Below are 13712 nucleotides of genomic sequence, written 5' to 3'. Positions count from 1 at the left end.
ATGTTATGTCAGAGACATGGAATTGCTGGTGGTATTATTATGATATTGTCCATGATTGTGCATGCTTCTTTTACTGTTTTCCATGGGCCTGTAACTGTGTCTCTCTTGTTGGAGACCTCTGTTGAGATTACACTCATATTCAGGTAAATCAGTTTGCACAGCTTCTCAATATGCACCCTACCCTGATTGTGTATAACATCACTGATAGATGTCCTGTGCATTGTTCATGAAAGGATGCTTATCTCACAAAGACATCTTCTCCATTTTTATATCACCTTGTGTGGCAGTCACATGATACACATTTTCCCTGTGCAGTCCATACTGTACTATACTGTACTATATTGATGTGTGACTGGTGCTCCTGCTATAACGTCATCCATTGAGATGCCCTCATCTGCTGTATATTAGGATGTTTCACCTGCCCTCTTTCCCTGTGTTCAGTCCTATAATTAATTTCTGTGTTTATTTTACATGGCAGGCCATGGACCTATACAGATCATTTACACAACTTTTGTACAGAATGTCTTGAATGGGATTTTTCAATACATTGCACTGTATATACTGTTGTGTACTGTGTTTGGACTATATGCATAACTATATATTAAGCTATGATAATCACTGTGACATTTTGCATAATCCCGTTAACCTACTTTGCTCTGAGGTAACCAAGTTTCATATTTGTGTTGCCTTACATGGTTCCCTGGCTGGCAACACAGTTGCCAGCCACAAAAACCTTACTTGTTTACATTTAAATGCAGTGTGCAGCATGAATACATAAGTAGCACTGTTGCTCGCTGCTCATCATCATGCAAACACATAACCTCTGTGTAGTCTTTGCACGAAACCTACACAGAGTTTATTGAATCCCAGAGTATGTCTTTCATTTATTTATGGTATATGAGAATTTCCATATATGTGAGAATAATAAAACAGTGGTTTAATGTGATCAGTACTAGACCATCTAAAAATCTACTTGATCTTTGTGTATAATGAGTGCTATTAAGGATACAAGCATTTTTTTAAATTTAGTATATATTTTAGTATTCTCAGATATTAAGGGTTTGGGCTTACGTTTTAGAAGAGGATCATAAATGTGTTTGGTTTTGGTAGTACTGTAGTAGCCAAATGAATTATAGATGTATTTCCTTTTGGTGGTTCAGTAGTAATTGAATGAATGAGAGGATATGTACTTGCAATTGGTTGTGTTATAATGACAAAATGAATGACATGAGATGTATTTGGTCTTGATGGTGATGTAATAACTGAATGAATACTAGGAATGCAAAGCGATGCATTTGGTTTTTGGAGGTGCTATAATAACTAAATGAATGCCAGGAAATATATTTGGTTTTGGTAGAACTATAATAACTGAATGAGTTTTAAGAGATGTATTTATTTTTTGTGGTATACTAACAACTAATTATGGTTTCTTCTACTTTTGTATAAATATCTTGAAAATATTGAGATAATAGGGGAAACATTCTTGTAAAGAAATGCATATATGTTTTCATGGACAGTGTGACTTATAGCTTTTCTTCTTAAATTTATCTTTATTTTATTTATTTGGAGAATATAAGTTTAACAAATATATCTGCTTCTTATTCAGTTATGGAAGTAAAATAAAAATCCTCTAAATAATGCCTGAATTATTTAATTGTAGGCAATGATTACCATTAGAGAGGTCTTTCTAGAAACTGGTCATTAAATAATTGATTTTCATGGTGGATGATTTCATATTGCCTTTTAGACCTTGGATAGAAATGCACATCATTCTAGTTTTTGAACAATATGCTAACATTTTATTATTTTTCCAGTGAGCTCATGCAGTACAGATAACTTTCTTTATCTATAATGAGTGCATTTGTAAAGCATGCATTCATAAGTTGTTTCTTCATCTTCATCATCATCATCCTGATTGCATTCTTTTTGCTCTATTTTTCAGTGAGCGCTTTTCTTACTGCTCAGATTTATTAGACTATTTATTCTTGTTCAGGATAAATGAAATGCTGACTAACAACTATGTATGCATCTAGTTTACTGCTGTGTATTTATATAATTTGTGCTTGTCCATGTATATACTGCTGTATGTTTGTTATTTCCATTTGGCCGTGGTCATGACTGAAAATTGTCCATTGTTTATGTCATGTTCATTTACCTGATTAATAAAAGAAAAAAAATGCAGCTCATTAAGGTTTTTGTTTTCTTTCTATTTGGTAAATTTGGTAATTATATCTTTATGTTTAAAGGTTTTATTATATTTAAAGTATCATTCATTAACAACATTTTATTCTTTAATTTTTTGATTCATTTTGCTAAATCACACTGACTGCACACTATTTGAATATATATATGTGTGTGTGTGTGTGTGTGTGTGTGTGTGTGTGTGTGTGTGTGTGTGTGTGTGTGTGTGTGTGTGTGTGTGTGTGTGTGTGTGTGTGTGTGTGTGTGCGCACACACACACACACAAATGCACACACACACATATATATATATCCTCTAAAATGTTTTATCTTATTAACATATTTAAAAACATAATTAAAATATTAAACACATTTTATAGAATCATACAATTTAAGTATAGGAGTAGACATTTCAAAAAGTTAAAAAACAAAAAAACAATTTATAATATGTTCGGATTGTATGAAACTAGGATAAAAGTAAATAACCCAAGCTATGAGTAACAGATCATTTAACAGTTGAGAAGTGCAATGCAAAGAGAAGTTTATTTTTTATTGTTTCTTTTCCATTTTCTTTCTCCTTTTCTTTTCTTTCTTCTTTTGTTTTCTTCTTCTTGTATTCTTGTACCATTCTCTTTGTTTATTCTTTCTTTTTTAATAATTATCTTCTATACTGATCATAAATATAGATCTATGATAAGAAAATCAATGAGGTCTAAAACTTTCAACCAAGGACTCATATTAAATTTATTAGGACAAATTCTAATCTTCCTAATTGTTGTTTCTTTACTAGCACTGTCTTTCAAGGAGTTAAGAAAGTCTTCAAACTGTGGTGTTCAAGATTTCTTCCCTCTTCAGCACAGCAAGAATTGTCTAAGTTAAATAAAAAAGTCTTTTTTTGTATTTTTAATTTCTAAAATATTAAATAATGCTAATTCATTTGTTATAATGAAACAGTTAGTCCATAAAGCTTTAAGTAAATGCTAAATCTTTTCCCAGAAATTACACAACAAAGGGCAATCATAAAACATGTGACCAGTTAACATAACAACATTGCATCTCCAGCATTCAGTTTTATTTTCTTTTTTAGCTTTAGTGACTCTAATGGGAGTAAAATAAGCTCTATGTGTACATTTTCAAGTGAATAATTGCCAGTAAAGAGACAACATTAATGAAAATAGGAAGTTGCATTCTATTTTGTTCAGTAAATGATATTTGGTGTTCTGTTGTAAAAAATAAATCCAGAATTTGTAAATCAAATTGTTGTTATTTTTTGCTATGGTTGTATGCAATCTGAAGATCAAATTATTAATTTTCTGATCTTTGTATATAATTCCATTTACATTTTTTACCAACTCTGGAACTTCATCACATATAGAATTAAACAAATGAGAGAATTTATTATGAATATATGTAATGAGTAATTGTAAATGAGACAAGTCTCTAATAGCAACATTAAATAAAATTAAATTATAAGCATAACAATGCTAAGGGTTTAATTTAACTCCCTAAAAACATTCATAACAGCAATATAATTGCTTTCTTTCCCATAAATAAAGTATATAAGTTGATACTTTATCTCTGCATTTATTGCTAAATGAAAATGGAATAAGGGATTTAAACCAAAAACTGTAGTTTAACTTATTTGCTGTTATTTTTTTAAATTCTTTAAAATAAGGTTCATATAATTTGATTTAGAGGGTGGATACATTTTGATTTGAATTTAATTGCAAATAAATATCTAAAATGAATTATATACTTTTTGATTGTTAAAGTTTAAAAATTTCAATTTGTTCATATTAAGCAAATGATAATATAAAGAGTTCCAGTTTGCACTATAGCTATTATCTATTTTCTATCCAATTAATTATGGATTTAAGAATTGTTTTTGCATACATATCTATACTTGGAAAGTTAATACCTCCAAGATTCCAATGTCTAAAATGATGATTTAAACTTAATCTACATCTAGTTGGATGCCATAGTAAATTTAAAAGTAATTTATTTCTTCTTTTAATTCGATTGTTACTTGGTGGTATAGCAAGAAATTGAGTAATGTATAGTATTTTCAGAAATAGTATAGTTTTAATTGATTTCAATCTATATTCAAATGGAATAAAGATTTTGTTTCAGGAGTTAAATTAGTTAATGTAATTATGAGTTTTTCATAGTTAAAATTTATAATTTCTTCAGTTGATTTTAAAATATAAATCCATACGTAAAGCAAGTTAGTAGATTCTTTACCAATTATATAATGATCCTAATTCAATGAACTATGTCTATCAAGAAGATAAGAATTAGAATTACTAAAGTATAGATTTGACATTGTTTTAAATTCGTATATAATGAGTTTAAATTTTTTAGAGTTTCATTAGAATTTTGTAGTGTTAACATAATATCATTTGCAAATAACATTATTTTGAGTTATAGTCTTAATTAATCCAAGCTCTGGCTCTAGAAATAGAATTAATTAAAATTGCAAAAAATTTCAACAGTTAAATCCAATAATAAAGGAGAAAGAAGTCAGCTTTTTTTGGTTTCTTTTTTATACTTATAAAGATTGAGGTGAAATGACTCAGTTTCATAAAGCATTATGATGATTATTATTATTATTACTATTATTATTACAAACAATTGTTAGTATTAAAATTAACTGAGTAGGGAAATAAAAAAACTCAATACTTTGAATAAGAAATTCCAGTCTTGAAAATCATATGATTTTTTCAAAGTCTAAACTAATGAAGAGATATTCATGCTCCCTAAACTTCATAACAGCTATAAGAGTAACATGTCTTTTAATATTATAAGATTGCTTTCTTTTATAAATAAAACCTGACTGATCTAAAGTAAATGTGGTTAACTTGTTTTCAATCTGCCTGCTAAAATAGACATGACAATTGTATAATCTAAATTTAATAAAGACATAAGTGTATATGAAGAACATAATTATGGGGTTTTATCCTCTTTTATAATAGGAGTTATCAAGAAACTTCCAAGATGGAGGAACACTTTTATCATAATATTATGTATTTGTGCTATTTTTTTGAGGAAATAGTTTATGTAGTTCTGGCATAATTCCATCATTTCCAGGAACTTTATTAGATTTAAGAATTTTTGGTTTACCTCTTGTAGAGTTATATGTTTTAATAAATTGTCTTTTTGAAAGGAAGTAATCGTATTTATTAATGATTGATCAATTATTGATGTTAAATTTGTTTCTTTATATATTATATTTTGATTTAAGGATTGATAGCAAACTCTAGAAGCTTCTAACATATTCACCAATATCAGTGCATGTTTTATTTGGTATAGGATTTCTTTTTCTGTAACATTATTAACATTAGCTTGAAACTTAATTCTTTTTGCAATATTATTTAGGTGCTTTAGAAACCTTGAGTAAGAAGCTATTTTTAATTTTCCTACTGCTGATTCAGTTTAATGAGATAATAGCTCATTTTTATTGAGGGCCTTTATTTCCTCCTTGCCAAATGCAGATTTATTTTCCTCTTTTTTCTTACTCTCTTGTAGTTTCATTTGAGTATCTAATAGTTAGAGTATCTAATAGTTCTTTATTCCATTCTTTTAGTTTATGTTTACACTAAGATGTTAATTGACGATAGACATAAGCTTTAAAAGAATCTCAAACCATAACTAAACTGGAATCAGAAGTGTTATTAAAATGCATAAAATTATCTATTTCAGCTAGTAGCCAGGTTTTATATGATTTAATTCTGGTAATATATGTTGGAATTCTGAAATTTGTTTCTATTTTTAAAATTAGTGCATTATAATCAGAGAATGTACAATGCATTATATTAAAGTGGTTATTCTAGAAATAATATGTTGAGAAACAAGTAATTTATCAATTCATGTTTGAGTACCAAAAATTAAGAGTAATGAGTAAAATTCAATGATTTAAATTTTTTGAAGTTAAAAGTATCTTTAATATTAACATTTTTGTTCCAAATCTTAAAATATTTAGCAATAGGAGGTAATCTAAATTTTCTGCAAGAATTGGATTCTGAACGATCTAGTAAACAATTGAAATCCCCACCTATTATTAAATGTCCCTTATAATTATTAATTATAAAATCAATATATGTTTTAGCTTATTTAACACCCATTCTATGAAAACAGTATAGATTGTCTAGTGTCCATATTTTGTCTCTGTATTTTATAATAATTAAAGTAAATAACCACTCTCATTCCTCATATGTATACAGAATTTGAGGCAATTGCATTTCTTTTTTCCATAGAATGATAACTTGTCTTCTATTTGATTTAAAAGAATATTAAGCTAATACTAAATATTTATTAGAATTCTACTTGTTATTATTTTAATGAGAACAATGAGTCTCTTGCAATAATACAATAAGTGAATTATCAATTCTAGTTATTTTATTTAGTTTGCCTTCCTTTTAGGGCTGTTTAGTACATTAAAATGTTATGATAGTAAAGTTATTTCCATAGTAAATCAAAGTAAAACATATATCGACACTTTAAAAGTGATATAAGTAAATAAAATAATATAGAGTATTGAAAATAAGTGTCTGTTTAGCCTATGATTAGTAGACATATTATAAGAAATAAGAATAATAATATTAAATACAAAAATATATGTTTAAGAAAACAAAACTTTAACACAGAATATCAGCTATTCCCAGTCTATAAGAGAAAAAGAAAATCTCAGACTAACTATCCTTATCTTTTCAAAAAATATCTATCTAACATAATAAAGAATCTCTGCAGTAAAATATTATAAATTAGGAACTATAAGAAAATGTACAATAGTAACAAGATGTATACCTTTGTGGTTAGTAAACATTGTATATTAAGTTTAATAAAATGAAAACATTTATAATTAAAGCTGAGATTAAAAATCAATAACAAAAATGTATCAATCCTTTAGCTACATAAGTAAACTCAAAATCTATTATGTTAAGTTACAAAAGCAAAACTTGACTTAAAGAACATTGAGTAAGCAAAGTAGTAAAATAAAAAAAATCCTGTGTGAAGTAAAATGTAAAATATTAATATGATTATAAAACCCAGTGTCAAGTATTTAAATAACATTCAATATCAGTTAATGCATTTAAAGCTTCTCCTTCTATCTTATCTATAAGTTTATATCCATCTAGTTAATTTTTTTCTCCCTCCTTCAGTTCTATTTACTTGTTTAAGCTCCAAGTATTCCCTATCATTCTAAAAAGCAGTTAACCTGCAAAACAATCATTACATTAATAAACCTTGAAAGGAAGTGGGACAAATTCCATAAAGTATTCAGTTATATAAGGGAGTAGGAAGGAATTTACTTGTATTAATAGGAAATAAGAAGGAGGAGAAAAACAATGCTGCAAAGAGGGGAATACTAATAAAAGGACACAAGGTACATATATCTTTATAATTTAAATCTATTATTTTAATGTTTTATCATTTATGTTAATACTAATAATAAATAGTAATTCAGGTAAAAATTTAGTGTGAGCGGAACATCATTTTTAAATACTCTTCCCCTTTCCTCTTCTTTATCTTCCTCAAATAAGATGAAGAGGAAATACATATTTTAAATATGTCAGCATATACTAGTCGTAACATAAAGCAGTTAAATGAATTATAACATTATAATGTAATATCTTCCAATAAATAAGAGACATTAATTCTCTCTTCTCTCTTTATTTACTTTTATTGTAACAAAAAAATATTGCGAGTTAGGTAGTTAATACATTCATACACACAGCAGGAAACTGCATGCACAAGACAGGTTCAGAAGCAATGAAACTAAAAACAGTTTCTTGTATTCAAAATCAAACTGTTAAAGAAAGAAAAGAACAAGAACCCATCTGTTCAGCAAACAACTCAAATTCCAGCATATCCACCACTCAAAAACACCCCAAAGCAGAAAACATGCCCAATGAGCCAAACGGGAGGAAAATGGAAAAAAGCAAACGAGGAAAAGGGAGAGCTTAACAGCCACAAAACATTGCACACCCATCAAAAAAAAACAAAGAAACACAGATATTTCCCTGAGATCCCAAATCAGAACAGGCACACAATGACTAAACAACAAAAAAAAAAAAACATACAGAAACACATGCAGAATCTATCAAAATGAAACTCCATATACATTTAGATTATATAAACTACTTGAGACCCCAAGTTAACCAAACAATGACAAACAGTTAAGGGAAGAACCATTGATAAAAAACAATAGTTTAAAAGAAAAGAAAAAGAAAAACAAACAAAATATATGCATAAAAGAAGAGAAAAGTGAACAGGAAGAAGTACAGCTGTGACTTCTCATCTTTTGTCATCATGTCCTTAAATAAGAAACTAGAAGGGCAAAAAAGACTGGAAATATATTGCTCGTCATAAGCCTTTCTATATATAGTTTGATAAATTATATAGAAAGTCAGGAGGAAAAAAAATAAAACTATTAAAAGGATATGTATTATTAAAAGGTGGAGAAAAGGGGACTATATCTAAAAGAAACAGAAGAAAATAAAAAGTTAATGTTTTTTTTAAATACATTAATGAGATAAGAATATTACTTAATATAAATTAAGAAATCAAATGAAAAGTAAACTATGAAGTGTGTAAAACAGAGTGATAAGCAAGTTAAAATATTTACCTTATGAATGTAAAATAAAAGAAAATATATGTATCAATTAATTCCTTTGATGGAAAAAAGTTATAACTTTGCAATCTTTTTTTATAGCTGAATCATTGTTTACATCAGTTTTTTCTTCTTTCTAATGACAGACCAATTAGATTTTTCTGAAGATCTTGTAGAGGTAGATGAAATCCAGTCCACATGTTCTATAAAATAGATGATACTATTATTTTTAATGAAGAAGAGTGCTTCTCTCCAAGTGTTGAAGATTCTAAAACTGGATATTAGATGAAACTTTACTTCATCTGGAAAAAAATAGTTGAGCCCTGATATTATTTTGTTTAAGTGATTTAATTAATGGCCAAGTTTTCTTTCCTAATTCCGTTGTCTTAGATGAATAGTCATTATCAAATCTTATAGTTGACTGACCATATTTCAGACCAGGCTGTCCTTAACAGCAATTCTTTCTCTAAACAAGAAATACATTTGACAACTTCTGGTTTGAGACAAGCAGAAGAATTCGAGGGAACTGGTTTACCAACTGATCTATGGGCTCTTTTGATATCAAATGAAAAACTTTCCTGAAGATTAAGTGTCCTTTTTATCCAGGCTCTCAGAAAAGAGACCATGACCTCTCCTATTTTTTCTGGTAAATTACATTTATGTTGTTTCTTCTTTCAGGATTTTCTAGATCATCTGTTTTTTTCCCCAGTAGCCAGGTGTTATATTTTACTAAAGAATCTGTCTGAGAATCATTTTCTTTAAGGCGGCTGTAAATGTCTGTTAATGCATATTCAAGATCTTCACCTTTTGTTTGTAACTGCTGATACAAGTCCTTGAGAATATTTGTTCGTTTAAGACTATTTTCTTTAACTTCTAGAAAGTTTTCTTGAAATCCATCTATTTTAACAATTAAATATTGTATATTGTAAAGTTGACATTACTTATTGCAATTCCTTTTTGAAAGTAGAGTCTGTGTGGTTGTTTTTAGAGTAGCTCATCTTCTTTTGAAAGATCTTGTTCCTAAAGTAATTCTGACATAAAACATTTAAAAAATGATTCCAGAATTAAGAACAAGTTGAAGTATTCAGAAAACTCTTGAAGTGAATCTGTTATTTTTTATGAGTACATCCTGTCAAAAAATTTAAATACTGCAGAGCTATAAGAGATCTTATCTCAATGCCATGCAAACTCTAACCCTTCAGTATATATTTTATTGGTTTTCATTAGCTTAAGAAAACATGTTTTCATAAGGCTTAGATTATAAGTGATAATTTGTTTTTAATAAATGGTATATGCTCAAAATAATTTGATTAATAATCATTCAGAATGTTTGAATTAATTTACCATATGGAACACCTAGAAGGTTCTTTCATTTATGTTGTAGTCATTGATAAAATGCTATGATCAGATGTCTGTGATCAGGGCAAAGCATCATATTATTTGATTTAGTATTGTAAGCTTTGGAAACTGGAATTATCAAAGGAGTCTACTCCTTTATGATGAATGAGGAGATAAATAAGTATATTCAATAATAATAATAATTTGATTCTCTCTGTCTGGAAATGTAAACTGCTACCACTGTATCTTATATGAAAAGGCACAGTGACTACCAATTCCTAAAAGAGCCAGCTTTCTACTCATTTTACTAATATTCAAAGCTGTACATCTTCGGTATTTCCCACCTCTAAAATGGTTACTACAACAAGAGAACAAAGCTACTCTCTTAGAAACAACCAAGAAAGTACAATCACATTAGCCAGACCTCCATTCATATTAGCCATAGGAGAAAAAGTCCTCTCTAGTGTTGGTTGATATGGCACAGTGGTGTAGCGGTTAGCGCTGTCACCTCAAAGTAAGAGGTTCTCTGGTTTGATTGTCAGCTGAGGTGCTTTCTTTGTGGAGTCTGCATGTCCTCCCTGCATTCATGTGGGTTTCCTCCGGGTGCTCCAGTTTCCTCCCACATTCCAATGACATGCAGTAGGTGGATTGGAAACTCTAAATTGGCCATAGGTGTGAGTGTGTGCATGCAAGTGTGTGGTGCACCCTCTGAGGAGGGTTGAGCCTTGGGCAAGCAATCTGAATCCCACAAAACCTGTACCTGCTATGAAAACAATGAGTGCTGAAGGGCGCTCATTGTCCAATGTGCTGAATGCACAGGAGTGAAACCAGGATCCAGGAGGGTTAGCTCATCCTTATGGAACCAGCTACATTCTTTCATAAAGTATTATAAAACTTCCATTAATAATAAAAAAAAAAAAAAACACTTGCAAGATTAATCTAAGTGCAACTGCTTTAATGACACTGGCTAGTTCTCCATGCATCAATGAAACTGACAATAATTATAGATATCCATAATAGTGCTGTACAATTTTTATGTTTTTCAGAAGTTAGGTCTGATTTATTACAGAGTACATTGTCAGATTAAAGTCATGAGTTAAATTATCATGGAGTTTTTGTCAACATTAAACTGAATTACCTGAGTGAATACATTTCTAAAGATGAACACAGCCAGTATTAGAAGCATAGCCATTCACCAATATAATGTGTTCAGAATCTGTGCTGGCTCTAGAACATGTGTGCTTCTATCTCATTACTTAGAGATGCCTCTATGTATCACACTAATGTTCACTGAAAACAATTTCTACTCCTCTTTTTTTTGAGGGGGTGTATGTCTTGTTAATAAATTGCTTCCCAAGTGTTTCAATAGTGTTTTCCTTTTTTAATTTGATTTCAATTAATAGAAGTTTTAAAATGTATAAATCGGTGTTATGATTAATTAGAACATTTAAACCTCTAATTAATGTTTAACATTCAAAAGTAAGTACTAGCCTAGGTGCCCTTGTGTGCCATTTTAAGCTTAAGCAATTTCCCCTCCAAAAGTGAGAACCAAACCAAACATCCTATCCATTATATCAACCCTCAACCTAATTCTATGTGCTAACACAAAAGTTTCACTTATTCAGTTACATTATTTATAAGGCACAGTTTGTATTCCTGTTATGTAGAGACATTAATAAAATATCTGCTAAAGATAACTTGTTGCACTTGTATCATTAAAAATGTAAGTGGCAAAGGATAGACCTACACATTAGGTTTTTGGTACCTATATAAAAAGACTTGACTTTACAACTATAATATATTCCATGGTGATATGCAAGTCTGTAATCCGAGTATAACCATTTGTTTCAGGTAATTTTTTTTCTTCTCTAAGAAAAGGAAAAGAAGGTAAGAGAGAGAGTGAAAAACATTTTTCAGGTGCTAAAGTTATTTTCTACATTAGAATTTTGTTATAGAGACTTTTCTGTTGTATGCCATTATGTGTTCCTGCCACTTGCATTGTGCTTGTTTTGTAAGTATGAACTAGGTATTTCTGTCATTTTGAATTCATAACTGTCATCTGTTTCTCTGGTTGAATGTAGCAGGATATATCAGTATGTTAATAATGTCTCTTTTATACTGTTTATTTGTATTAAACTAAAGGTCTTTTATCTAGGTCTGACTATGAATAATCTGTTACGATTCTGAACTTAAGTTATGTTTTTTGAAGTGGTGCACAGGGCTTGACCCCTTGAAAAAACATTTAAAAATGTATTTTTTGTCAGGATTATTTAGATGAATGCAGGTTGGGAATTCTTGGTGCATTCACTTTTGTCCACTCATAGGGGAACCTTATTATTAATTTCTGTATTCAGTAATTCCATATCTTGAGAAAGTTTGGTGGTGTGACAGTTAGACTGCTTTTTGACAAATCGTACTAAGCTTTGGCATTTTATTCTAGACTTGTTGCCCTTGAAATATCATAACAAGATGACAAAAGAACTTAAATCTTCCCTGAAATGTTCTCAGTGAAATAAAGCCAGGAACCATGCATGTTTTATAGAATGTGCTGGCAGTTATCATTTTGACACATATCACATCAAAATTAGCTGCTTCTTTCATGTTCTTTTAGATTCTTATAACTGCAAACAATGATTTAGGGATTAATAAAATCAAAACAAATAAAAAATGAACTTTGTTCTTTTTCATTCATACTTTCAGTTTTTAGGAAGAATTGAAAGTAAACTTCACACTTTTAAGGTGTTTTGATAAGCTGCATGTTTCCCTCAGTGATTTGCTTGAACATAAATAGCTCCTCCATAATGGCAGTTGATAAATGTTACTCTTCTCCACAGAACTATTTCTAAATTTTGAATCTCACATAAATGACCAAAGCTAAATTCCTTCAAAACTAATAACAAAAGATCAAACAGATTTACAAACCTTCCTTGACTGAAACACTTCAAATTTATTTTAAATAGCTTTAACATGCTTAAAATATTTTATTAGTAGGAGCTCAATAAGTAAGAGGGCATCCAGCTGTCTAGGTAAGTTCTGCTCCCTTGATGAATAAACATTATGATAAACATTCAATATGGTGCTTAATGAAAAGTGAGTAGACACTTTTATTTATGTTTGTATTTATTTGTTTAGAATTTTATAGACTTTCTATTTGTTTCTTTGTGATAAGTATTAATATTCTTTAGTAGATTATATATTAATTACGTCAATATATTTAAAATACTATACATAGTAGTCTTTTTTAAGAATTAATATTTGAACAAGCTATAAAGGTGCTGTGAATCATAACCTATGTATATGTAAATATACATCAGCTTTATATAGAGCATCAAACATACCAGAAAATATTGCATGCATACTGTACAAGAAAGCATAAAAAATGAAAATATACATCCACTTACCCGTATAAATAAAGTTCCACTTATTCTAACACTGTCATTGATTATTTTTAAAAAACGAATGAATTTTTCGTCATCATATTCAAACCTGTACCCAAAGACTATTGAACAGATTATGTTGGCTAAGGCAGAGCTCATAATCAAGGTATTCTCAAATGGCTGTCCTGTGGAAAAAGTAACAGATAC

General features: G+C 29.3%; 1 protein-coding gene across 1 annotated transcript in view; it reads right to left on the bottom strand.

Moving 5' to 3' along the window:
- Positions 1-13712, bottom strand: part of LOC122816778 (cytochrome P450 2K1-like) — a 525982-nt gene that overhangs the window by 261836 nt on the left and 250434 nt on the right. Inside the window, exon 4 of the mRNA XM_044089796.1 lies at positions 13530-13690. Coding sequence (XP_043945731.1) covers positions 13530-13690 — 161 coding nt within the window. The remainder of the gene's footprint in view (positions 1-13529; positions 13691-13712) is intronic.

The sequence above is a fragment of the Protopterus annectens genome, chromosome 12.part0 (assembly GCF_019279795.1).
Source record: "Protopterus annectens isolate FY-2018-M chromosome 12.part0, PAN1.0, whole genome shotgun sequence".
In the NCBI taxonomy this organism is placed as follows: domain Eukaryota; kingdom Metazoa; phylum Chordata; order Ceratodontiformes; family Protopteridae; genus Protopterus; species Protopterus annectens.
Note: the sequence above shows the minus strand (reverse complement) of the source record. Positions and strands in the feature narration are given on the sequence as shown.